This window comes from Emiliania huxleyi, assembly GCF_000372725.1.
Source record: "Emiliania huxleyi CCMP1516 chromosome Unknown EMIHUscaffold_197, whole genome shotgun sequence".
In the NCBI taxonomy this organism is placed as follows: Eukaryota; Haptophyta; order Isochrysidales; family Noelaerhabdaceae; genus Emiliania; species Emiliania huxleyi.
This window is the reverse complement of record NW_005200623.1, coordinates 179,822-205,662: the sequence shown is the minus strand read 5'-3', so window position 1 is coordinate 205,662 and position 25,841 is coordinate 179,822. Positions and strand designations below refer to the sequence as shown.

Below are 25,841 nucleotides of genomic sequence, written 5' to 3'. Positions count from 1 at the left end.
CATATCACATCTTACCACGTACCGTCCACATCCCGAGTGTTTGAGGGTTACTCTGTTTGGGTGTGTCACGCTGAGGCCGGTCACCCTCCGCTGCGTCCCACCGCGCGTGCAGCGGCCTATAGCGCTGCCACATAGCAGCCTCAGTCAGTCCGACAGCCACAGACTACACTTGCTTGAGACCGTCTCTGACTCGTGCTGAGGACCTCTTTCGTGAGGACCTTCGCCTGAGGACTTTTGCTCAGTCCGCCTGTAGGCTGAGGACCTCTTGTTAATGTGGACCTTCGGTGTGACGGCCTTAAAGAGCCCAACCGTGACGGGGCATACCGTCCGAGAGGTGCGACTTCCGTTGCCCGCCTCTCTATAGAGTCCTGGACACACAATGCGGAGTGTGAGGTTGGAGCCGGCCATCGCGGAAAAAAGAATTTCGATTTCCGACGCTCTCGATTGCCGAAAAAAGAAAATAGAAGGGATTTCAAAAACAAGATGGCTCCGTCGCCCGCAAGTTACTCCCCCACCTCTGCAATACGGAAACACACTGTGTATCGCGCGCCTTGCGGGGGGCACACTTCCTGTTGGTAACAGTCCCATTCCCGAGAGAAAATGTTTGATTAATTCCTGTGCAGACCCGTGACAGGCGAGAGCTTTGCGCTCAGCGGCCCATGATTGACGCAGAAACCATGGCGAGTGAGCGGCGTGCCAAAGCAGGGTTGATGTCGTGAGCACCTTCCTCTCTCCCACCCAAGCATTCAAAGAGGCTCGCGAGAGGATGGTCCTCACGAGAGGTCCTCACGCGAGGTCCTCACGAGAGGTCCTCACGAGAGGTCCTCAGCGTGGGCCTCTCACCCCTCTCTCATCGAAGCGGCAATCCGACAGACTGAACTAGGCAAATATGTGGCAGGCAGGCCGCTGCACGCGCGGTGGGACGCAGCGGAGGTGATCACGAGTCCCGGCCACACACCCAAGCAAACACGCAACCCTCTGAATGAGTGGGATGGCGACGTGTAACCAGAATGAATACATTTATTGGTTGTTTGGTGTGCGCACCAGCACTCGAGTGAACAACGACGACATAAGTAAGAACACAGTGTGTATACTGTTGGAGAGAGATTTGTGAGGTTGGTAAGTGCACTCGCCGAGTGCTTCACCAACAAGGTGTCTATCCATCCAAAAACCTGCCACATATAAAAAAGAAATTCGAAAAGCGGGGCAAGGCGGGGAGATGTGAGCGGGATGGCGACGTGCAATAAGAATGAACAGATTTATTGGTTGTAGTGCAGTTGGTCACTCACTATCACATTCACACCAACGAAAAGTCGGGAGAGGTCCTCACGATCGAGAGGTCCTCAGAGCTCAGACAGAGGTCCTCATGAGAGGTCCTCAGCGGAGAGCTCGCCCCCCCACCCTCCTCTCATTGAAGTGGCAATCAGTCAAAGACTGGCCTGAGGCTGCTATGTGGCCGTGCTTGGCCGGTGCACACGCGGTGGGACGCAGCGGTAGCGTTATCGGTAGCGGTGGTAGCCAGCCCCCCCAGCCAGACACACACCCAAACAGAGGACACATAAGAACACCATCTGGGATGTGAGTTGGGGAGAGATTTGCGAGGCATGTCGGCGACACGGTCTCGCAACGCGATGATGTTCCGGCTAGAGTTCGACACAGCCGTAGGACCTTAATTCGACCACGCAGGCGTGTTTTCTGACGGTGGGATGGTGCCCCCCCCCCCCAACAAACAGAGAGCGGACACACGAACACGGTATGTGTGTGTATGAGTTGGACAGAGATTTGTGAGGTACGTTGGTAAGTGCGCATCTCGCCGATTGCTTCCTCAGCCTCGGCCTTCTTGTCTTGTTTTAGGTATGTTGTTGGCAGTTCCTCGGAGATATCCCAATCTACAACGAAATTCCCTCGCACCACACTGGGCACGGGACTGGCGCGCACTGGTCAGTTAACAAAAAGAATTCGAAACTTCGGGGAGACGTCTCCGTGTCTCTTCATCAGCGCTCGCGCATCTAGGATGGTGGTGACTGCTCCTGCGACCGTGACCACTCCGCGAGCCGACGTCCTGGCCCTCGGCGAGGCGCAGCCCCCCTCCCGCACCAGCAGCATCCACTCGCACCTCAGCGACGGCTCGCGCGAGGCGCTCGGCATCTCGCGGTGCGACAGCGTCAGCAACTCGCCGATGAAGCTTACGCGGCCGAGCTCGTACGAGAGCCTCGACGCCATACGGTGTGCCGTGCCACTGGACCCAAGCCTCTAGTGGGATACTGCAGACGCGACGTCGAGCGCTCCCACCGCCGCTGCAGCTTGACTTCACTGCTGCCGCAGTCACGATTCTCGCCTCCGGCGCAGGCGAACCTTTGTATGGCACCCGCGCATGACGCTGGCGGAGCGGCAGGACTTTGAGCGCGCGGTTCAGGAGGAGGCGAGGCGCTCGTACGCGGATAGTGAGGGCTGCCTCGAGTACGCACCCAAGGCGAGGGCGCTGAGAGTAAGCCCGGCAGCGCTGCTAGCAGACCCCAACCGCAGCCCGACATGGCTCGACCGCCTCGAGAACTTCGTCGCCTGCGGCTGCAGCAGCGACACTGTTCCCGGCCAGCAGCCCAGCCGCTGGGACTGCTACGTCTACTGCTGACGCTGCCGCGCAGTGGCGCCGTGCCGCCGTCCTAGCTCGCACATAGAGGGGGCTGCTCTTGCGCGCGCGCAGCGCGGCGGCCCCACTGCCTCCCAGGCTCAGCCTGGCGGGGCCCACGTTCTGTCTAGGGTGCTCTACACGAGCGTACGGTAGTACTCACATGTGCCTCTTTTTTGTCCTCATCCTAGTCATAAAAATCTCTCATTTTGCATGCATGCTCCATCCATCTGGGCCATGCATGCATGCGCACAATGCGCGACAGGGGTCAGCGTTCCCAGGGCTTTCACGTTTCAGGGGCCGGCCCGCGGCCGCTGCGGCCGTCTCAGCCATCGCCAATGTGTATATCCCGGCGCGCCTTCTCCTGCGAATGACCGCCGCCTCTCTCCGCCTCTCAGGAGGAGTGTCTCAGCACCAGCACCAGGCACACCTGCAGCCACGCCATGCCGACCGCCGTCGCCAGCATGCTCCCGCTTCCTACGTCAAGAACACACCGACGTCAGGGGGCGGGAAGGCAGTATTGGGCAGAGTCGTTAGAGCACCGTGTGAATACGAGGGGTACGAATACAGCGAACGACGTTGGATACGGTCGAATACGGTCGAATACAGCTCGGTAGTGTCCTCTCGAGCGCTGGTTGGAATGCAAGAATGCGTGCAACTATTCCGCATCTGGGCCCCGCTTTCCAAACGTGTTGACATCGCAACCGCGCTGCCGCGCCTCGACGCCGCACTTCATGCCGAGCTCCACCAGCGCCGCGCCTGTCCACAGCCCTGCGCGTGACGAGACGCCGTTCACACCGCCGCGCTGCCAACCTCCGCCAGCGCCTGTCGGGATCGCGCGCAGAGGCGCGGGGAGCCAGCCGGTGCCTAATCTCGCAGACAGTCCTGTGTGATCTCCGGCAATCTGGCAAGTGTGCGGCGCCGGGAGCCAGCCGGCGCCGTCGGCGCCCGGGGCAGGCAGCCCATTCGCCTCAAAGTCGGAGTTGCAATCCTCCGCCGTCTTGAACAGCGCGCCCAGCATCGTCACCTTTGCCCAGCTGGCGGTGTTGAGGTCCGACCGCCCCGCTGCACTTACTTGCCCAGCTGGCGGTGTTGAGGTCCGACCGCCCTGCTGCACTTACTCATAATGACACTAGTTATCAACTAATAGTGAACTGACCTTTGCCCAGCTGGCGGTGTTGAGGTCCGACCGCCCCAGCTCCATCTGGCCGCGCATGCACTGCTCGGAGCAGCGCGAGAAGGCCGCTGTGCCGCGCGCCAGGCGGTCGATCTCGTCGTCCGACTCATCGCCTAGTCTCGGGTAGTCTCGGGTAATCTCGGGTAGTCTCTTTCAGTCTCGCCTAGTCTCGGGTAATCTCGGGTAATCTCGGGTAATCTCGGGTAATCTCGGGTAGTCTCGGGTAATCTCGGGTAGTCTCGGGTAATCTCGGGTAGTCGCGGGTAGTCTCGGGTAATCTCGGGTAGTCTCGGGTAATCTCGGGTAGTCGCGGGTAGTCTCGTCATCCGACTCATCGCCTAGGTAGCACCCCACAACCCTTGGGCCCCATCTCGGCCCGCCCAATAGCCTACCGCTGCTACTGCAAACTACTGACTCCTCGCCTCGCATCGCCAGCGGCCGCTCGTAGCAGCGCGGCACCGACGCGGCGCAGACTGCCGCCGAGGCGATCGCGAACACGGCCGTGCCCACCAGGAACACCATCGCTAGCCGCACGACCGCGAGCCGCGGCCGCCCCCTCCTATTGCTAGTTAATGAATTCGATTACTACTGATTAATTAAGGCTCGATAGCCGCCGCGAGGCCGCCCCTTCCTATGGTAACGTTCATCGACTCGATGACTACTTGCCCATTCAGCGTTGACCAGCAGCCGCGGGGGCCGCCCCTTCCTCTTTAGGGAGGAGGAGGAGGAGCGGCTGGCTGCGCCGACGCTCTTCTCGGAGAAGTCGACTCCTATGGGGCGGCTCTCAGCTGCCGTCAATTACTAGGTGAGCATACGGGCGAGGCTCTCCTCGGACAAGTCGACGCCGTCCGCAAACGACACGCCCTTGGCGCGCCTGTCGCAGAAGGCAGGCAGGTGGAATCGCTCCTCGGTATTCGCGTTTGATCTCGAGGTGATCTCGGGTGCTCTCGGGTGATCTCGTGTGATCTCGGGTGATCTCGTGTGATCTCGTGTGATCTCGAGTGATCTCGAGTGATCTCGCCTGTCCAGCGGCGCGGTCGCCGTCGGCGCGCGCGACAGAGCGCCGCCGCCGTCGGCACCAGCTTCGAGCGCCGCCTGGTCAACTAGTGGTCAGTTGGAGAGAGGAGAGAGAGAGAGAGAGAGAGAGAGAGAGAGAGAGAGAGAGAGAGAGAGAGAGAGAGAGGGAGGAGGGGGCGAGAGAGGTGTGTGTGATGGCACCGGCCTCGAGCGCCGTCTGGTCAGTGTCCATTCTAGTGGCAGTTGGAGAGAGAAGAGAGTGGGAGATGGGGCACTCGCCGTGAGCGCCGTCCGAGCAGGCGCACTCCATCTCCGCCACACCAGCACCTCGGCTAGATCTCGGGTACATCTCGGCTACATCTCGGCTACATCTCGATCATCATCTCTCTCGCCGCCTCGTGCGGCCAGGTGCTGTCGTTGTTGCCCTCCTCGCCCCTCTCCCCTCCGCTCAGCTGTTGCGCGAGGGAGAGGAGGCTTCCAATACCGCTCGAGGCCAAGCGCGTCAGCGCCGGCTTCGAGAAGCGCCTGCGATGGTCATGAATCATGGACTCTGTGAATGGTTGAGACTCTTCGGCGCCGGCTTGGAGAAGCGCCTGAGATGATGGAAGAAATGCTAATCATGAGTGGTGGACTAGCTGGCTTGGGGGCGCGGGCGTGGCGCCCGCAGTCCTCCTTCTCTTTGTGGTCCTCGTCTCTTTTCTCACTCCGTGAATGGTTGACTATTCGGCTTGGAGAAGCGCCTGCGATGATGGAATAGTTGCTAATCATGAGTGGCGGACTCCGTGAATGGTTGACTATTCGGCGTCGAGAAGCGCCTGCGATGACGCATTGCTGCTCATGAATGATGGACTCTGTGAACCGGTCTCAATGCCCCACCCCCCTGCGCGCGGGCCTTCTAGGCCCGCGGGTAGTCTCACCCCATCCCCAGGGCCTCCAGGGCTCGCACCTCAACCTCTCACAGACCAGCGCACAGCGCCATAGGACGTATTTTCTTCTCATAACAAGGCTGTGAATGGGGTCGACTATTCAGCGCCGGAGACGCGCCTCGAGACGCGCGCGAGCAGCGACGGGGGCTCGTCGCCGCCGCCATTGGCGCTGGTTTTGCCGTTCTCGCTGCTGTTCTCGCCTGGAGGGGAAGGGTCCGAGAAGGTTCCAGAGAGAAGGTTTCTGCTGCACGGCTTCGCCGCTCGCTGCTGCTCTCGCCGCAATCGCTCGCCGACACGCCGCGGCCTATCGCCTCTCCCTCCCCCTCCTCCTCCTCGCCCTCCTCCTCCTCGCCCTCGCCCTCCTCGCCCTCGTCGATGAAGATGGACTGGCGCGGGCCGTTGACGGAGCCGCGGGCGCCTAATTACTCAATCCATCAACCCTTCATTGATTAGTGAGCTAACTGGCGGGACGTGGGCTGAGCCGCGGGCTGAGCCGCGGGCGCCTGGGCCGCCGCCGCCGCCGCCGCACACGACGGCGAGCGAGAGGAGGGCCGAGAGGATGTAGAGGGAGGAGGTGGCGAGATCGAGGCCTGTTCACAGCTAGAGGTGTGAAGAGGCGCCGTTCACATCCACAGCCTCCTCGTCCAGGCGGCGAGGTCGAGGCCTACTCACAGCTAGAGGCGTGACGAGGCGCCGTTCACACCCATCGAGGGACGAGGCGGCGAGGTCGAGGCCGAGGGCTGTGCGGTCGGTCTGCAGCTGCCGCGTGGCAATCAGAGCCGCGAGCCTGCGGGGTGGAAGGTTAAGGTGAGCCTCGGATGCAAAGCTGTGTCGCCACGTTGACAGTAAGCCCTCGAGACGGCCGCACGACGGTGCTTGCATATCTGACCAACCCGGATTGCCAAGGGCTACGAGTAGTGGCGATATCGTGGCGATTCCGCATCTGGCACGGCGGGCATGCACACTCCGCAGATGCCGAGAGAGCACGCGAGAAGAGCCGCAGACTGCGATGACACACGGGCGGTGGTGAGCGGCACTGTCACTGGGCGAGGCAGGGAGAGGCTCGGTGCGCCTGCACGATGTAAGTGCGGCTCTGTTGGTACTCGGCGCGGTAGATGCGGAAGGTGACGCCGACGCTGCGGGTGTGCAGCCACTTGAGGGCACCGGGGCTGCCGAGGGTCGTCCTGCTGGTGTCCATGGAGTCGCACCGCGGGCGAGAGGCGCCCAGACCAACACGGAGAGGCGCCGCACGAAAAGCGGCTCGCAGATGCAATCGAGTGGGTTCGCTCGCGGGGCGACCTCGGTGTGAAATCTACAGCAAGAGACATCAATGAAAGAGAAACCGCAGTGGCGACTGCCATCGCGCAACAGACGGAGTCCCATATGATACTTGAGCACCTGAGCACCGGATAGGGTCGATTCCGCATGGTACGGGACCCCTCATTATCTTACGTGCGTCCCGCCACGCGGCCTGACTCCTCATCACCCGACTGTATCAGGATGTGTGGCAGCCGCCCCGTTGGCTGAATGTCTTGTCTTGTGGTTCTGTGTGTCGCTCCTGTGTGACCGTCACGCTTAGCGTCCACCCATACCGCGTTGGTGTCCCAGTCGTTGGTCGGACTGTGTTTCGCCTTCCTATCTATCTATCTATCTGCCTCGCTTCTCTTCTCCTGCACAGAACTAATACCATATGACTCCATATTGATCATTCTGCGGTTCCATGCAGATTTTTATGGCCAGGCGGCCGATCTCCGATCATAGCGGATCAGAGCAGGCACCGCAGGGCACCGCCTACCTACTGCTCGGTCGCTCATGGCTGTTGGTTTGCCCGTCGATCCGACTCCACATCGACGGTCGAGAGTGCGGGCGCACCGACAAAGGTCCGCACTAGAGGTCCTCAGGCCGAGACTCGGACAGAGGTCCTCATGGGAGGTCCTCAGCACGAGAGAGGCTCTCACTCTCTCTTGAAGTGGCAAGAGGATCAACTATTTAGTCGGCTCGCTGAGGCCGCTCCTGGCACATCTTCACAGCCTGCGAGCATATGTGAGAGGTTTTTGTGGGTCCTCTCCGATCGTGTGCGCCAGGCACCGAAAGGTGCACATTGACAAGAGGTCCTCAGGCGGACTGAGCGAGAGGTCCTCAGGCGAAGGTCCTCGGGCGAAGAGATGTCAATCAGTCAAAGAGAAACCGCAGTGACCGCCATCGTACAACAGACGGAGTCCCATATGACTCCATATTGATCATTCTGAAGGTTCCATGCAGATTTTTATGGCGGCAGATATCGACATATCGGATCAAAGCAGGCCGCAGGGCTTTTTACTCGGTCGCTCACCTATGGCTATTGGTTTGCCCATTGATCCGATTCCACATCGACGGTCGAGTGTAGGCACCAACAAAGGTCCGCACTAAAGGTCCTCAGGCCGAGACTCGGACAGAGGTCCTCATGGGAGGTCCTCAGCACGAGAGAGGCTCTCAGCTCTCTCTTGAAGTGGCAAGAGGAGCAATTATTTGTCGGCTCGATGAGGCCGCTCCTGGCACATTTTCAGCGAGAGTGTGAGCGGTGTGGGTCCTCTCCGATCGTGTGGCTGTCAGACTGATTGAGGCTGCTGTGTGGCAGTGCCATATGACTCCACATTGATCGTTTTCTGGTTCCATGCAGATTTTTATGGCGGCCGATCTCCGATCATAGTTTGTTTGTCTTGTGCACCTCCCCCTCACAGCTCACACACACACTGACACAAAATCCCCTCATCCCCGCTACGCGCTACGGCTTTACCCCCGCTTGGCTGAGCACATCTTTATCTACCTGGCTGCGAGCTCTCTCTCACTCTCCGCATTTTCTCCCCTAGTCATCCGCCCGCGCCGCGCGCCATCTAATGGGCGTCTAGCAGCCACTGACGGCACTATTAGATCACTAAAATGGTAGGTCAGGGGATTATCCGGGAGGGTTCGGCAGCTCAGTCGGGGCTAAGCGTCTGCAGGCAGCCTTCCGCCCGCGCCGAAATTCACAGCCCTCCCGGGCCGACGGGGTGCTCCTTGGGGATCGGGCCCCGCTCCCTCCCCCCTTTCCTGTTTTTTGGACTGTCCGGGTTGGGCGAGGGCAGTACATCTGGCGGGTGGCGATTGAGGGACAGCAGGAGGGTTGAGTGGGGGGCGTCAATTGGGCGCGCGGGCGGCGCTTCGTGGTCCTCTGGACGAGCAGGGGAAGTGGTTAGACTAGTGTACCCTCGCGCCAGAGTCACAAAGGAAGGGGGCCGTCAGTCACGGCAGAGCCAGCGTAGACACAGGCAGCATTCGCCACATTCCGTGGGGGCTCTACGTACGTAACAACACACTCACATGGTGTTTTGAGAGAGATCTTTTAGCAATACCAAACAACTCTAACACTCACACGTTTGTTTTTGTGTTTTGTGCATAGGCACATACGACACGCACTAGAACCACCGGCGGGCGGGACCGGATGATGTCGTCACCCTTGCACATCATCCCTGAGAAGGTTGGGGAAGTGGCTGCAAAAACAGCAAAATGGTTTGCCTGATCGTCAGCACCCAAAGTATCCAGGCCAACACTTCGTTCGACTAACACTTCACACTGATACAATATGTCTACTTTCAGCTCGCTCTCAATCGATCCTCCGCATGGCGGCGAAGGAACTCTTCTTGGCGCACTGCATTTGTCCTTGTTAGTCACATTGAGGCTCGACAGTCGAAGCGCTGACGGCGGAACAAACTTGGTTAACGGGAGGTACTTCCGAAGAAGAGGTCCTCACGACGGAGGTCCTCATGAGAGGTCCTCACGAGAGGTCCTCACAACGTCACAAGCAGGAGGTCCTCACAGCGCCAAAAATAAGGCGCGCGCGGCCTCTGGACTCCACCGAGAACTGGCGCGGCCAACACTGACTGGAGCCGAGGAGGCGCGGTGTGGGAGCTCGGCAATGCGATGCTCGCGGTTTTTTTTGGTGGTGGTGGTGGTGGTGGTGGGGGGGGGGGGGGACTTCGTTCACTCACCTGCACGATTCGTGTTTGCAGTTAGTCAGTCTTAGGTATGTGTGTGCAGGAGGACTTAGCCACACGATCGGCCTCCGTGTGAGCCGTCTGGAATCTAACTACGGCCCGCGAGAAGCGGTGAAGGCGCGCCGCGATCGAGGGGGCTGTTGGCTCGAGCGGGGAGCATGATTGTATGTGCTCTTTGTAGTCGCTCGTGTGTACTGGGGGGCCGCAGGCTCTGTTCGTAATGCATATTTGCGACCATTCGATGGCACGACGAAGTATAGGATTCGCGCGCCGCCGGGTACTCCGTAAAAAACGGTGAGAAATAATGCAAGGCGTGTGTGTGTGCTGCTGGTCCCCTCGACCGTGGCGATAAGGAGTTCACACCCTCTACGCCTCTTTCAAGCGTGCCGCGAGGTCCCTGAGCGACGTCTCGCTCCGAAAAAATCGTTCGTCGAGAGCAGACGGCTCAGACGGCACCATACCCTACCCCCGCTTGTCCAGAATCCTCGCTACCCAACGCGGCCAAAGGATATCCACCTCCAGAACCTCGAGAACCTGTTGCGCCGACGCAGGACAATCCTAAGTCGGTCAATGAATTGGCGTCCGTACGCCGCGCTGGCGTGCGACGCCAACTCGTCGCTCGCCCACAGCGGCGCATGTCTGCCATACATGACAGGCCAATGGTGTAAAGAGCGTGACGGCTGCGAGCACCCGAAGTATGTGCTCTGCGCACACGATGCAACACCGCTTCCTGTGCTGCATGCAGAACGGCACGAGGCGGACAACGGTCCCTTTGCTGCGTGCCTGCGCCGGTCGCGAGGTACCGTTGACGTGCTCTTCGTCGGCGACTCTCAGACGCAGATGCTGATGTTCGAGTTCATGCGTTGGCTTGACCACGGGCGCAACAAGCCAACGTGGCGCATGCGGAAGGGTGCCCCGAAGCAGCGCATCCTTGATCGGTCCGAGTACAACCTTTCGTCCATACAAGGAATATTCGTGGGCGGGCTCTACACAGATAGCACACGAATGGATCGCCTCGCCACGAATCTTTCGGACGTCTCGATGCAGTTGCGGCAGGCGGTGCGCTCCGACAGTCATGAGAGGCGTCTCGCGCTGATTTTTGGAGTCGGCGTCTGGGACCTTGTCTTCTCTGCCCAGAGCGGCGCCACAGCTATTCAGACCTTCGGCACGCGCTTTGCATGGCTTCTGGACGAAATCATGCGCATCGCACGCACGTATGCGATTGCAGATGTGGTGGTGCGCAACGTGTTTGTCTCGTACACGAAGGGCCCCCACGCAGTACTGCTCCCGAGGCTCGACGAGATCAATCACGAGATCGCGCGCCGCTTTGCCGAGGCCAGACAGGCATTGTCTACGCGTGCGGGGTCCGCAAGTACGGCTCACCTGCATTTTCATGACGTTCACGCACTGTCATGGCCGCGCCGGGCGGAGATGCCGGACGGAAGCGACGGGCTTCACTGGGCGTGCGTCACTCCTCATGAAGGAACAGAGCTACGTTCACGCTGCGACGCGCAGCTGGCTGCCAATAGTACTGGCCGTTCGGATGAAGTGGCATGGGCTGCGTTGCAGCTCGCGCTGCTCAAGTTGTGCAGGATCCCATTGGTACGTCCAGAGACATCATTCTGACGAAGGCCGAGATATAGAGGTTAGGCGCGGGGCGTAAATAAAGACAGCCCTTTCTGCTCTTATGCCCGCAACGCGTCGCCTCAGCGCCGCGTCAAAGTTCATTGGTCCATCCTGTCGCGCGAATCACCGAGAATGACACGCCACACGATGGTCAGAGGCTACCGGTCGCGCTCCACAGCTCAGCACAACGCCAAGATGCCCGCGCGAGCGATTCGGGACGAGGTGCCCGAGCCGGTCAGCCTCTTGTGCGCTCTGCGTGAGACTCGATCCGCCATGGGCTCAGACGCACACACCCACACCGCACCGTGTGTGAGTGAGTGAGATTTCTTGTGGGTTGTGAGTATTTCTTGTGGTACTGCTCGGTTGCTCACCTCTTGCTATGGCTGAATATTGGTTTGCCCGTCAATCCTATTCCACATCGACGGTCGAGTGCAGGCACCGACAAAGGTCCGCACTAGAAGGCCTCAGGCCGAGACTCGGACAGAGGTCCTCATGGGAGGTCCTCAGCACGAGAGAGGCTCTCAGCTCTCTCTTGAAGTGGCATTATTTGAAGTCGGCTCGCTGAGGCCGCTCCTGGCACATTTTCAGCGAGAGTGTGAGCGGTGTGGGTCCTCTCCGATCGTGTGCACCACAGGCACCGAAAGGTCCACATTGACAAGAGAGGTCCTCAGGCGGACTAGGTCCTCACGAAAGGTCCTCAGCACGAGGAGAGACGGTCTCTCCTCTGTCAAAAGCAAGTGGCTGTCAGACTTATGCATAGACTGGCCGAGGCTGCTGTGTGGCCGGTCACGCTGAGGCCGCTGCAGGCGCGGTGGGACGCGGCGGGAGGGTGACCGGCCTCAGCGTGACGCACAAACAGAGTGTGACCCACAAACAGGTAATGGGTATAATTTTGGTTGTTTAAGGAAGTGCACGAAAGCCGTCTTGGTAGCCTGAGATAGGTTTCTTCATTCATGACGTGTTGGTGTTTCACAGCGTTAGATCACCATGTGCGACAAGAGCGGAACTAAGTTACTTCAATAGGTCCTCAGGCGGACTGAGCGAGAGGTCCTCAGGCGAAGGTCCTCACGAAAGGTCCTCAGCACGAGAGACGCAGACGGTCTCTCCTCTCTCAATCAAGAGCAAGTGATGGCTCTCAGGCTGACTGATTGATTGATTGAGGCTGTTATGTGGCAGCGCGCTCCCTAGGCCGCTGCACGCGCGGTCGGTGGAACGCAGCGACCAGCCTCAGGCTCAGCCGTGACGCGCACACCCAGATAGTAAGCCTGGCGGTAAGACGTATTGATATGGGTCGTACGTTGGTTGCGCGAATATGCGAGGCTCTTCGCCATTTTTTGGTGGTTGTTAACATGCCGATCGAATTCTTTTTTTCGAGGCTTCACGCGTGCGTCGTCCGCAGAGGGTGAGCTCCTGCTTCTGTAGCATATGCTAGCCGCCGCCGTCGCTGGCGCGCTCGGCTGGTCTACACCGCTCGCGCCGACGCGCCAGCTCGCGTGCTGCAGCCGCGCCGCTCGCCCGATCGCCGCGCTGCCCGAAACGTCGCTGCATGACTCGTCGCTGCGTGGTGCTGGCGCGGCGGAGCTTGTGCGGCGGCTGAGCCGCGAGGAGCTGCGGGCGGCGTGCGCGAGCCGCTCTCTCCGCGTGAGCGGCACCAAGGCGGAGCTTGCGGCGCGCCTGCAAGAATACGCCGCCAAGCCTGCCGCCGCCGCCGCCTCTGCCGCCGCCTCCGGCTCTGCTGCCTCCTCCTCCTCCGCCACGCAGCCGCATGACAGCTCCGCTGCCGCCGCCGCGCCGCCGCGCCGCCGCACGCTACAGGGCGGTGCCGCGGCGCCGTCCTCTCACGGCCTCGCTCCACTCACCGCCAGCGGTGGCAGCAGAGAAGCGCAGGCTGCAGCCGACGCGGCTCCAGTCAGCGGCGGCGGCGGCGGCGGCGGCGGCGTTGACGCGGGCGGTGGCGCGGGTGGCGGGAACACGGGCACGGGCGCGGACATGGAGGTGGTGGTGCTGGGGAGCGGCGCGTGCAACCCGTCCCCCACTCGCTCCGCGTCGTCGCTCGCGTTGAGGCGGACTTGACACTTCCTAGACACTTCCTAGACACTTCCTAGACACTTCCTAGACACTCGCTCCGCCTCGTCGCTCGCGTTGAGGCGCCAAAGGACGGGAGATCTGGGGAGATCTGGGGAGATCTGGGGAGATCTGGGGAGATGTGGGGAGATATGATCTCGCCACCTGAGGACGTCGCTAGAGACACACAGACAGAGCAGGCCACGCTAGTCTCACGCCAGATACACACACTCAGATGCCGAGATACACGCACTGCGTTGAGGCGGACGCCGCTAGAGACACACACGATGCGAGGCCAGTCTCACGCTAGACACACACACACACACAGAGCCGCTGAGACAACACGATGCCGAGGCCAGTCTCACGCTACACACACACACACACACAGAGCCGCTGAGACAACACGATGCGAGGCCAGTCTCACGCTAGACACACACACACACACACAGAGCCGCTGATACAACACGATGCCGAGGCCAGTCTCACGCTACACACACACACACACACACACGATGCGAGGCCAGTCTCACGCTAGACACACACACACACACACACAGAGCCGCTGATACAACACGATGCCGAGGCCAGTCTCACGCTAGACGCACACACACACACACACAGAGCCGCTGAGACAACACGATGCGAGGCCAGTCTCACGCTACGTCTCACGCGAGTCTCACGTCGCGAGGCGCCGCTAGTCTCACGCCAGTCGTTCTTCCTTGTCTCCCAGGCTGCTCAACTCGTACTGGCTTTTCGACGTCGGCGAAGGGACGCAGGTGCAGCTGCAGCGGTGCTTCGTGGCGCCCGGGCGCATCGACCGTTTCTTTGTGACGCACGCGCCTGATCAACTATTAATTAAGTCTTAATTACGCATTAATTAGGCGCATCGACCGCATCTTTGTGACGCACACGCCTGATCAACTATTAATTAAGTCTTAATTACGCATTAATTAGGCGCATCGACCGCGTCTTTGTGACGCACACGCCTGATCAACTATTAATTAAGTCTTAATTACGCATTAATTAGGCGCATCGACCGCGTCTTTGTCACGCACGCGCACGGAGACCACTGCTTCGGCCTCCCCGGCCTCCTCTGCCTGATCGCGCGTGGCCGCGACCGCGACGCGCCCCCGATGGACATCTACGGGCCGGCGAGATAACCCGAGATTACCCGAGATTACCCGAGATTACCCGAGATGACCCGAGATGACCCGAGATGACCCGAGATTACCCGCCTCCGATGGACATCTACGGGCCGGCGAGACGCAGCCGAGACGTCCATGACATGTCCGAGGCATGCCCGAGGCATGTCCGAGGCATGCCCGAGACATGTCCGAGACATGTCCCTCAGGCGGGGCTGCGCGCCTTTCTGCGCGTGACTCTTCGCTTCAGCGGCACGAAGATGCTTCCGCGCTTCGTGGTGCAATCTCCCCATATCTCGAGCATCTCTCCCCATCTCTCGAGCATGTCTCCCCATATCTCCCCATATCTTCGCCAAGATGCTTCCGCGCTTCGTGGTGCAATCTCCCCATATCTCGAGCATCTCTCCCCATCTCTCGAGCATGTCTCCCCACATCTCCCCACACTAGGTGCATGAGCTGCACGACATACCGAACCTGCACTCCTCGCGGCCGCCGCCGCCGCCGCTCGCCGTCGCGCCGGGCGACGTCCGCAGCTCCGACGCCGGCGAGCAGCCCGGTGGACTGGACTTGCGCCCGCGCCCAGACGGGTGCTGGGAGCTGCTGACTGCCGCATTCGGCGAGAGTGGCTCGGTCCCCGTGCGCGCGGCGCCGGTGCGCCACACCGTCCCGACAGTGGGTTACGTCGTTGAGGAGGCGTCCAAGCGGGGGGGGGGGGGGGGGGGCTCAAGCCGGAGCTGTGAACGGCGCCTCTCCACACCTGCAGCTGTGTGGACCACCAGGCGTCCAAGCGGGGCCGCCTCAAGCCGGAGCTGGTGCTGCCGCTGCTGCAGCGCAACAAACAGGCGCTTGCGGACGAAGGGGGGGTCCGTGATGATGGTGTGAGCGGCGTCTCTTCACACCTGCTGCTGTGAATCAGGCGCTCGCGGACGAGTGGGGCGTGCGCGACCCGCGATCGGTGCTGAAGAAGGTTGCGGCACTCGGCTCTGAGGAGGAGCTCGTCCTTCCCGACGGCGCGGTGATCCGAGGCTCCGACGCGGTCGGCGGCACGCGGCGCGGACGCAAGATTGCGGTGCTCGGCGACTGCTGCGACGCCTCGCCTTGCTCGGGCATCGCCGCCGGGTGCGACTTGCTGGTGCACGAGGCGACAGACGCGTACCTGCAAGTAGCTAGCTAATAATCAGGCTACTAGCGACCGACGCGTAATCAACAACTAGAGGGGAGGGGGGGGGGGGGGGGCTCGTTCATAATTGACGAATTAATCGCTGGTGCACGAGGCGACGAACGCGTATGATAGTTAACAACTACCTAGTTGATGATTGACGAATCAATCGCTGTGGTGCGAGGCGACAAACGCCTATCTGCCGCAGTACGGCGACAGCGGCGGGCTGGCGAGACTGCAGCGCGAGACGGCGGCGCACGGCCACTCGACGCCGCAGATGGCGGGCGCTGTCGCACGCCGCTTCGGCGCGCGCGCTCCTCCCGGGCTGCATCTCGGCAGCATAGCTCGCTGCATCTCGGCTGCGCCTGGCTGCGTCTCGCCCCATCTCGGCTGCACCTCGGCCGCGCCTCCGCCCCCCCCCCCCCCCCTCCTTCCTCGACTGTGTCTCGGCTGCACCTCCGCCAGGCGCGCGCGCTCTGCTGCTCACGCACTTCTCGCAGCGCTACCCGCCCGACGCCGTCGGCATGATGCGCGCCATCGCCGCCGCCGCCGCCGCCGAGGCGGAGCTGCCTCCGGAGCAAGTGGTGGCGGCGCGCGACACGCTCGTCCTGCCGATCTGGCAGCCCGACCGCACCAAGGCGATGCGGCCCGCCAGCCCGCCGTGACGCGCGTCCGGTTTTGTGGACGTGAGCGTGACCGCAACCGAGCCGCTCTCCACCAGAGGGTGTCAGATACGGCTTTACGAGATGGCGCGAGCCTACCGGTCCGTTCTCCGTTGTGACGCCAGAGCCCCACCCGCCACTCCACTCTCGAACCGTGTGTTCCATTGCTTTCTTTTTTACATTTTAGAATACAGGACACAGTCGTTTTCCCAGACAGTAGACTTAATCTCACCTTGCATCTGTATCTGCACCTGCATATCTCCAAAGTGCACCCCATGCACCCGACACCGCCCCACCCCTGGCCTGCAATCGACGGTGGTGCTGGTGGCGTATTACCGGTGCGCGGGAGCCCAGACGCGTCAAGCGAAGGCAGGCCCGGTCGGCGACGCACGGAGCACGGCGTGCCCTCCCCCGCGCTACTTCGCGCCCCCCACCGCCACCGCGGCAGCCACCTCCTCAACGGTGGGCACCGGGATGGGCACGTCCATCGCGCAGGTGTGCCCCTTGGGCGGCAGGTCGCCAGTGCGGAGGTAGTTCTTGACGAGTTTGGTGCACTCGCCCGTCCCGCTCGGGTCGAGGTTGAGGGGGTCGGTCGGCTGGTCGAGGCAGTGGCCGAGCCCCTGGTACGTGATCAGGGAGGAGCGGGGGAAGGAGGCCGCCATGTGCTGCGAGAGGATGTACGAGGTGGCCTGGTCATACAGGTTGCCGACGACGAGCGGCGCGACGTCGACCGATCCGATTGGCGCCACGGGCTTGGGCTGCACCTGCCACGTGCCCATCGACGAGACGTACCCAATTGAGTGCCCGAGGATGTGCTCGCCATACAACTTGCGCTCGGCCCGCCACATGCCGACGCCGCTGTCGACATTCAGCCGGCCGGCGTTGTCCATTGCCAGCGTGGCGGTGCCCATGATGGCGTCGTCGTCCTCGCCAACCAGGATGCCGTCAATGCAGGACGAGTAGCGCCGCCAGGTGATGTTCTGCCCAACCTTGCACAGCCGGTCGAGCACTTGCACGACGCCGACCTCGCGGTGCGCCGCGTCAGACGCATTGAGCAAGGCGAGTGTGAGCAAAGCCTTCTTCCAGCCACAGCCGCGCTCCTCCGCCACGTCATGCATGTAGCCAACGATGAGGCCGTTGTTGAGCGCAATGCGCGAGCCGTCGGCCGTCTTGGGGCTGCGCAGCTCCCCGCGCCGTGCCGCGTCGAGCACAGCCTCGAACGAGCGGAACGGGCTCTGCAGCGCGCACACGGCCGACTTTACGCGGCAGTTGTTGAGCATGTGCTCGATTACCTGCGAGACGGCGCTCGTCCACACCAGCCCCATCGAGACGGTGTTCGGGAACGGGAAGAGGTTGCCGTCGAGCACGACGCGCCCCGTCCGCTCCGGGAAGGTGCTCGCGTAGGACGAGGCGAAGGAGATTGACCGCCGTTCCCACAGACGACGACGCCGGGGTTCCAGCCGTGTCGGATGGCAGCATTGTCGATCCTCCGGGAACTCCGGCACGGCAGTCGACACGACAAACAGAGCTCTGCTCAAACTCGTACGTTCAGAAGAATTTAGACAAAACAACTCTCTCTCACAGCAGACAGGCTCGACACAGGAGAATTTAAACAGCTGAGCGCGCGGTGTGCGTGTTGTTCACACCTGGACGTGCGTCCCATCGCGAGTTCGCGGGGGCGATCCGTCGGCGCGAGCATGGGCGAAGACAAGGGCAACTGCCTCGGTTCCTGCTGCAAGGGCATCTGCAACCTGCTCAAGGGGCTGTGCAACTGCCTCTGCGGCATCTGCAAGTGCTTCCGCTGCCTCTGCTCCTGCTGCTGCAAGAAGCGCAAGTCAGAGGCAGAGCAGGACGCCGGCGGTGCCTACCGTCTGGATGCAACACTCTAGTCCCTGCACTCGCGTCGAGAAACACGCAGCACACACCTCCCGCACGATCGACCGCATGCTCCATCGGCGCACCAGATTGGGAGTCAGACTGCATGTGTCGTCACTCAACCTCTATATTGACCCGCTGCATAGGCGGGTCGTATTCCAGGATTGAGGAGGGGCAGGCGCGATCTTCCTTAGCCTTACGCGAGCAAGCCCGGCAGGGTGTTCGGCAGCTATGCAATGCATTAGCCCTCACGCTGGCGACTCTCCCTCCTTCCCTGCTCAGGCGGCGGCGGTTGCTCCAGCAGCCGACTACATCCCGCCGGCGCCGTCCGGTCCGGCGCCATCTGCCCCGATTCCGGAGGGGTCTCAGGTATTGGACGCGGCCCCAACGGCGCCCCCGCCCGTTCCGCCGATGGCGCTGAATCGGAAGCAGTCCGTTGAACTTATCTGGTCAACGATCGACAAGAATGGTGATGGCAAGGTCTGTCAGTCACAGCACCAGACACGCCCCATCAGAGACACTGCTGTGACTTTCAAGGCATCAAGGACAGGTGTCGAAGCGCGACATGAAGACTGCGATCAAGGCGCACGGCCCCGAGTTCAAGGAGCGGCTTGGCCTCAAGCGGCTGAAGGACGTCAACGACTGGTTCGATCTTGCCGACTATGACCGCGACGGCATGGTCTCGGTGCAATGGCTGCCCAGAGATCTCACAAAGCCCTGCCATCGACCGCTGAATTGCGTCGTCGCGGCTCTCAGGCGCGCACATTCGACTCGATGCTCGAAAAGCAGGAGAATAAGCTCAACCCGCCAAAGACCAAGCGGTGAGTGCTGAAAGTTGCAGTCCAACGGAACTTTATTCGTTCGCCGAGCGAGCGTGTGCTCCTTCGTGCCTGGCGATGAATGCCGATTTCATACCGTGGCACCGCTGACATGCCATGCAGCTACAACGTCCACGAACGTCCAACGTGACCTCCAATCCGCTTTAACTTTGGTGCGATTGGTGAGATATATTTTGATATTTTGATTGAGACATGAGAGAGTCGAGATGCACAAACGATCGCGTACACCGAAACGCGAAAGGCACCTCGAGAACGCAGATAAAACGTGTAAGCCGGATGGCCCCCACAAAAGTCAAAACTTGAAGATGAAAGTCCACCCTCACCCGCCGCTTCGCGAGTGCACGTTGAGCGTTGGTGCGCGGGTGTAACGTGTAAGGAGGACGCGGGGAACGCTGCTCATGATAAGAGAATTCGGGAAACGAATCTCGTCCTCAATACACAGCAGGCCGCGACACATAATACATAAAGAAATCGACTGGCAATCCAAACTCAGCTAACTCGCCACCGCGTCCAGTGCCGCCTGCAGCACCTCAGGGTCCGCAGGCGGGCCGCGCCGCCGCGCAAGCTCTGCTGCCTCCTCTCTCGCGCGCTGCTGAAAGTACCCCAGCCAGCGCGCCGGCACCTAAGGTGAGGTACGCACAACGTGGTGCTGGTGGGGCTAGGTCACGGCAGGCCTCGCATCTCCACCACACAAAGTCACGGGCAGGAGCCCCAGGGCCTGAGGGGTGGCGCCGGACCGGCAGACCGGGTAGCCCGTAGACCGTTTGGTAGACGAATCTACCGCAGTCTACTGGTAGACCGTACCCCCAACATAGGTCACCGGTCTACCGGTAGACTTGGTGGACCGCGGTAGACTCGTCTACCAAACGGTAGGCGGGCCACGCCTCAGCCCACGGCATTCAAAGGCCAAGTGCGGCGTGGGAGAGCGGCACCTGGCTGCGGGCCTGATTGCGGGAGATCTCGGGAGATCTCGGGAGATCTCGGGAGATCTCGGGAGGTTGCACCTGGTTGCGGGCCTCGGTGGCGAAGGAGGCGGCCTGGAGGGCGGGGGAAAGGGAGAAAGGCGTCGGGCGGTGAAGGGGCAGCGGGGATCGAGCCCGAGATCCGGCCGAGGCACAGCCGAACTCTAGCCGAGACCCAGACGGGCGACCTGTGCCAGTCCGGCCTTGGCTGAGCTCTGCCGCGCTCGCCGAAGCTTTGAGAAGAGCTTCTCTAGCCGGGCGCTGGTGAGATCTGCTTGACGCCGGCTCTGACGAGACCTCGCCGAGATCTCCCGTAATCTCCTGCAATCTCCCGAGGTCTCCCGAGATCTCCCGAGATCTGCCTGCGCGAGGTCGGCGTCCGACGGCGGCGACGCCATGACCCGCGCCTAAAGTAAGGGAAGGTAAGGTCAGGTCAGGTAGGGTCAGCTGCTCCACACACACACACACACACACACACACACACACACACACACACACACACACACACACACACACACACACACACACACACACACACACACACACACACGCACACACACTCACACACACACTCACACACACACACACACACACACACACACACACACACACACACACACACACACACACACACACACACACAGGGTGGTAGAGGGGCAAGGGCCAGGTAGCCCTCGCGACTCCTCCTCTAAACGACAGGAGCCCGGCGGCGTTCAACGTGCACGGCCCAGTGCGCGTGGGTGAGCGGTGTGATGTGTGTGTGTGTGTGTGAGTGTGTGTGTGAGTGTGTGTGAGTGTGTGTGCGTGTGTGTGCGTGTGTGTGTGTGTGTGTGTGTGTGTGTGTATGTGTGTGTGTGTGTGTGTGTGTGTGTGTGTGTGTGTGTGTGTGACGTGTGTGTGTGTGTGTATGTATGTGTGTGTGTGTTAACAAACGCTCGCACGCCTCGGTCAGGTCGATCACCGTCAGCGCCGCCGTCCGCCTAGAACCTCGGCGAATCTCTGCTCATCTCTGCTAATCTCGGTCATTTCACTGGCCGCCACAGCCGCCGCGCGCCGGTCAATCAGCAGCTGCAGATCGGTAGAGCAGACGTTTGCCGCGAGGATGGCGATCACCGTGCTCGCCTAATCTCGGCACATCTCGGGTGCTGTCATCTCGGTGAATCAATCTCGGCGAATCTCGGCGAATCTCGCTCGCCAGCTGCGCCGTGGCGGCCTCCTGCATGCGCGCGTCGGTGAGGGCGCCGATCGAGTCCACCGCGTCCTCCACCTGCTCACAGCTGCACCCGTGAACAACCGCGGTGCACCGCAGAGAATGGAGGGCCCCGCGCTGTCGTGACTGCCAGCGGCGATAGCAACAGGGCGACCCGGCCGGAGCCTCCCGGCTCTCCACCGCCCGAAATGGCAGTGTAGTCGCACCTAGTCGTGGCGCGCGGCTGTCGCGAAAGGAGCCGTTCCACACGCGTGCTGCTTCGTCGCCGCTGACCTGCCGAGGAGCCGTTCGACGCCATTGACGCCATTCAGCCGCTCCAGGACGGCTCCCTCGTTGCGCACGGCCGCCGCCGCGCCGGGAGAGGACCACGAGACCTTGAGCACCACCCGCTCGCCCTTGACTGCCGGCCGAGACGACGATGGCGATACCGAGAGCGCCGCGCCAGAGCCGCCAGCGCCGAGAAGGATTGGCGCCTCGTAGCTGCTGCCGCCGCAGGCGAAGCTAGGCTCTCGAAGCGAGACCTCACCGTTTGGGAGCGACCAGCGCGAGATCGCGTGCGCTGGTAAACGAGGCGCTGAAAGAAGCGCTGCCGCCGAGACGAGGGCGCGTCGCGTCGGCAAGCTGCCATGTAACATTACAAAAAAGAAATGCCGGAGCGGATGTTTTGCTACGTGCTACGGCACGAAGGTTGAAGCGAGAATCGGAGAGGGACTGCGAAGAGAGATAGGAAGAGGCAGACTCCCTAGGGTAGGCGACGGCTAGCGCATCACACTCCTCTCCTTAAAATCCCTGTGTGGTGGCGGCGTGCCGTTCTCCCATCCCTCCCTTGGGTTGTCTGTTTTCTTTCTTTTTTTTTTACGTGCTACGCACATTCCATGCGTTGGCTGGAGCCAGCCATCCCAAAAAAGAAATTTGCTACCGTGCACAGCTTGTCAACGAAGCAAACTTAGTTATTTTATATTAAATGAACTCGGGTGACAAGTGATCCGATCTTTCCGCCTCGGCCGCCACCAGCTTCCCCGCCCGGCCCGCCCTCGCTGCCGCCGCCCTCCCCGCCGCCGCCCTCCCCGCCGGCGCCCTCGCTGGCGCCGCCCTCCCCGCCGCCGCCCTCCCCCCCGCCGCCCTCCCCACCACCCGCTATGCCGCCGCCCTCCCCGCCGCCGCCCTCCACGCCGCCGCCCTCCCCACCACCCGCTACGCCGCCACCTTCGCCGGCGCTACCGCCACCTCCACCCTCACCATTGCCGCCCGCCCGCCCGTTCGGCACACCAGCCGCGCCACCAGTTCCACCGCATCCGTTGACGCCGCCCGCAAGCCCACCGCCGCTGTCGCCGCATCCTGCATCTCCACCCCCTACAACGCCCCCACCGCCAGCATCGCCGCCTCCGTCGCCTCCACCGCCAGCATCGCCACCTAGGTTGATTTTGTTGGATCCAAAGAAGTTTTGGAAAAGTAAAAATATTTTTTCCAGCAAACGAGCACCGCCGAACTCGACCGTCCATGCACCTCTGAGCAGTCTCAGCGAGCATGCGGCGGCGCAGCAGCTCGAGCAGCGAGTCTAGCCCCTCGACACGCGGCGATGCGTACCGCGGGGGCGCCATGGCGGTTCCCGTCCCAAAGCCAGCTTCGCAGCGGCGCAGGCCGCCAAACGCTGCACTGCTGACGCTCACCGCCGGCTGCATTGCAGCCGCGGGCCTGCTCGTGTACTCTGGGTCGTCAGGCGACGCGGCAGCCGCGCCGGGGATCAAGCTCGAAATCGGCAAGCCCTTTGTGCAGGGCATAATTTCGATGTTCGAGATGAAGGTGTCCCCCTGCTTCCCTGGACCATCGGTGTCGCCCTCGCCGGCAGTGCCTCCACCCCTCCATTGCCGCCGCCTTAGGTGGATCAGATCGAGCTGCGAAAGCCGGATTCGCAGTGGTCGCACTTTGCGATTGGCCTGCTTACATTCGACCTCAAGATGGACCTGCACATGGAGCTTCTCTTTTTTGGGGCACAGGCCACGCTCGCCTCGGCCGACATTGTCCTCGAGTTCCGCGGCCGCAAATTTGGAGTGCTGTCGACGCTGCCGTGCCCGCTCGGCGGTGGCGGCAAGATTAAGACGCAGATGGCGGGCCGGCTGGTCGTAGACGACGTTGCGGTCTTCCGCGAGGTCGCACGTGCCGTCGTGCACGAGGCCAGCTTCACGGTTGAGCTGTACGCCGTCGTCGCCGTCGAGCTGCGAGGCAGCGACCACGGGTGCATGCTCTCGGCCGAGATGTGCAAGACGGTGGGCACTGCGCGCATCCCCGGTGTAACATTTGCCAAATCGATCGTCCTCAACGGCGCGGATGGCTTCGGCATCGAGATGGCGCCGCTCGTGCTCAAGGACCTCCCGTCGCCTGAGCCCGCTGGCAGGGCGCTCATCGAGCTCGACGCACGCATCTTCAATCCGTCTAGCTTCGTGATGCATGACCTGGACGTCGTTTCGATCGACGTCTTTACTGACGCCTCCTGGCCGAAGATGGAGCGACCGCCGGAGGAGTCGCTGGGCGTGCGCTTTGTTGAGGTCAACACGCAACCTGGCTTCACGCTGCACCGCGGCCACTCCGACTGGTTCCCCGTGGAGGGCTTCCTCTCCGTCAGCGACCGCGAACACGACATTGTCAAGAGCGCGGACGTGTTTAACCACTTTCTTACCTCGCGCCCGACGCCGCTCATCCCTGCCATCGTCGGCATGTCACATGCCAGTAGGGCTGCCTTTCTGCCAGTAGGGATTTCTGCCAGGGCTGCCTTTCTGCCAGTAGGCATGTCACAGCCCTTCTACTCGGCGGCCGCAAAGGGCGTTGCGCTGCGCGCCTTCCTGCCTGGCATGGCGTCGAACGACACAAACATCATCAAGGTGGCGTACATCGACCTCGACATCCCGATCGCCACCGCCACGCTGCTCAACCCGTTGAACGGAGGGCGGTTGCGCCAGTACCTCTCCATCGAGCTACGCAACCCGCTCGACGCCACGCTCTACGTGTTTGGCCTTGAGGCGGATGTCATGTACCGCGGGAACCAGATCGGGCACATAAACCTTCCGCAGATGGACGACCGGCGGGCGATCATGCTGCCGCCGAGCGGCGCGCCCTGCCTCGCCCATGTGCCATGGACGTGATAGTGTCGAGCCGGTGAGGTGTCGTGGGCGTGCCGTAGGCACATACCTCACGCAGAATGCGTATCCGATTGAGTTGTACGCCCGGGATCTGGCGACGATTAGCCGAGAGTGGCCGAGAGGGATGTGCCGCACGGCCAAGGCAGCCTAGGAGCGCGTGCGCAGTGTGCGTTAGCACCCCATTGCCTGTGTCGATAGGCTGACATCTTGCTCTTGCTCAAGGAGCTGACGCCGCCGCCGGTGGGCCCCGGCAGGGCCACCATCGACCTGCAGGCGCGCATCAAGGTGCGCGTGGGCGGCATCGAACCTACGCTGACGTACAAGCAGATCAACGTTAGCGGGCTGCTGTAGCAGGCGATTCGCGAAATGCCAACCGTTGTCACAGCTCTGCCTCTGTGCACAGGTTACTTGCTTGCTGAAGATGTTTGCCCCCGAGTCGAGCGCAGAAAAGATTGAGGCTCCCGTCTGAGGACGCACAAGGCACGCAGGGGAATGGCCGGGGACGATCACGTACAGTAGAGAGCGTTTCTGCGTCGGTGCCAATACATGTACCGAGGTACAGGCATAGCGAGGTGTAAGTGACACTGGTTATAAATAGTGTGCCGCAGGGGGACGCACACGGCACACATCGTGCGCGGGCTCGTGCGGCGCGAGGGTCACACAGGCGCGGCCGGACTGCATCGCCGCTCACAGACGTTACAAGTTAGCCCTCGAAGCCTCTTACGCAGCGAGGGGATTCACTTACTGTTGACGACCTCCAAGTTTTATTGGCTTGCTTCTTGCATGAGCGCTGCGTGGGGGCGAGGGAGGGAAACACACGGTGCTCAACTGGTACCCACGGCCGCGCGCACTTCTATGTGGCTGCCGCTAGGCCTCTCCCAGTGAGAATGGGCGGACGCTCAGGCCGCGGCGAGGAGTCGAGCGACGAGCTCCGCCTTGAGCCCGCCGCTGCTAAGCCCGAGCCGCTCGCACTCGGCGCGCAGCTGCACCACCTTGAGCGCCTTGAGTCGCTTCTCCTCCGCCGCCTCGCCCGCCGCCGCCTCGGCCGCCTTGGCGGCGGGCTTGGCCGCGGCGGCGGGCTTGGCCGCGGCGGCGGGCTTGGCCGCGGCGGCGGGCTTGGCCGCGGCCTTGCTGCCCCCGGGGCCCTTGGCTGTCTTGCCCTCCTTCGGGCCTTCCGCCGCCGACTCTGGCGCCGCCGCCTCCCCCTCCTCCGTCGCAGCGTCGCCCGCCGACGACGCGGCGCGCGCCTGGGCGGGGAGAGAGTGATCGCGAGGATCGGCCCTCCGAGATGCGCCGAGATGCGCCGAGATGCGCCGAGATGCGCCGAGAGGCGCCGAGAGGCGCGCGCGCACCGCGCCGCGACGCCGCTTCTTCCCTCCGCTCGCCGCCGCCACCGCCACCGA

The 25,841-nt window shown here is 62.0% G+C and overlaps 5 protein-coding genes across 5 annotated transcripts; 2 read left to right on the top strand and 3 right to left on the bottom strand.

The window, feature by feature from the left end:
- Positions 1-2,944: 2,944 nt before the first annotated feature.
- On the bottom strand, positions 2,945-7,016 carry EMIHUDRAFT_442753 (hypothetical protein). The gene is made up of 15 exons (XM_005781958.1): positions 6,822-7,016; positions 6,707-6,753; positions 6,484-6,536; positions 6,253-6,339; positions 6,027-6,167; positions 5,868-5,949; positions 4,828-5,348; positions 4,652-4,680; positions 4,515-4,576; positions 4,229-4,367; positions 3,813-3,919; positions 3,569-3,680; positions 3,457-3,496; positions 3,314-3,390; positions 2,945-3,106 (listed from the first exon to the last, which is right to left on the bottom strand). The coding sequence occupies exons 1-7, from the start codon at positions 6,945-6,947 to the stop codon at positions 5,189-5,191; spliced, it is 696 nt and encodes a 231-aa protein (XP_005782015.1). The 5' UTR covers positions 6,948-7,016; the 3' UTR covers positions 2,945-3,106; positions 3,314-3,390; positions 3,457-3,496; positions 3,569-3,680; positions 3,813-3,919; positions 4,229-4,367; positions 4,515-4,576; positions 4,652-4,680; positions 4,828-5,188.
- Positions 7,017-12,778: 5,762 nt separating this feature from the next.
- Positions 12,779-15,768, top strand: EMIHUDRAFT_456773 (hypothetical protein; the record flags this gene model as incomplete). Its single annotated transcript, XM_005781957.1, has 5 exons — positions 12,779-13,451; positions 14,183-14,279; positions 15,147-15,245; positions 15,374-15,457; positions 15,511-15,768. The coding sequence occupies exons 1-5, from the start codon at positions 12,814-12,816 to the stop codon at positions 15,766-15,768; spliced, it is 1,176 nt and encodes a 391-aa protein (XP_005782014.1). The 5' UTR covers positions 12,779-12,813.
- Positions 15,769-16,831: 1,063 nt separating this feature from the next.
- EMIHUDRAFT_233816 (hypothetical protein) lies at positions 16,832-18,078 on the bottom strand (the record flags this gene model as incomplete). Its single annotated transcript, XM_005781956.1, has 2 exons — positions 16,832-17,945; positions 18,062-18,078. 2 exons carry the CDS (start codon positions 18,076-18,078, stop codon positions 16,832-16,834), a joined length of 1,131 nt encoding a protein of 376 aa, XP_005782013.1.
- A 34-nt stretch (positions 18,079-18,112) lies between these two features.
- EMIHUDRAFT_233815 (hypothetical protein) lies at positions 18,113-19,115 on the top strand (the record flags this gene model as incomplete). Its single annotated transcript, XM_005781955.1, has 4 exons — positions 18,113-18,275; positions 18,469-18,770; positions 18,841-18,975; positions 19,047-19,115. The coding sequence occupies 4 exons, from the start codon at positions 18,113-18,115 to the stop codon at positions 19,113-19,115; spliced, it is 669 nt and encodes a 222-aa protein (XP_005782012.1).
- Positions 19,116-19,571: 456 nt separating this feature from the next.
- Positions 19,572-21,936, bottom strand: EMIHUDRAFT_456772 (hypothetical protein; the record flags this gene model as incomplete). The annotated part of the gene is made up of 8 exons (XM_005781954.1): positions 19,572-19,751; positions 20,134-20,166; positions 20,454-20,498; positions 21,035-21,071; positions 21,146-21,213; positions 21,287-21,358; positions 21,432-21,507; positions 21,575-21,936. 8 exons carry the CDS (start codon positions 21,934-21,936, stop codon positions 19,623-19,625), a joined length of 822 nt encoding a protein of 273 aa, XP_005782011.1. The 3' UTR covers positions 19,572-19,622.
- Between the last annotated feature and the right edge of the window lie 3,905 nt (positions 21,937-25,841).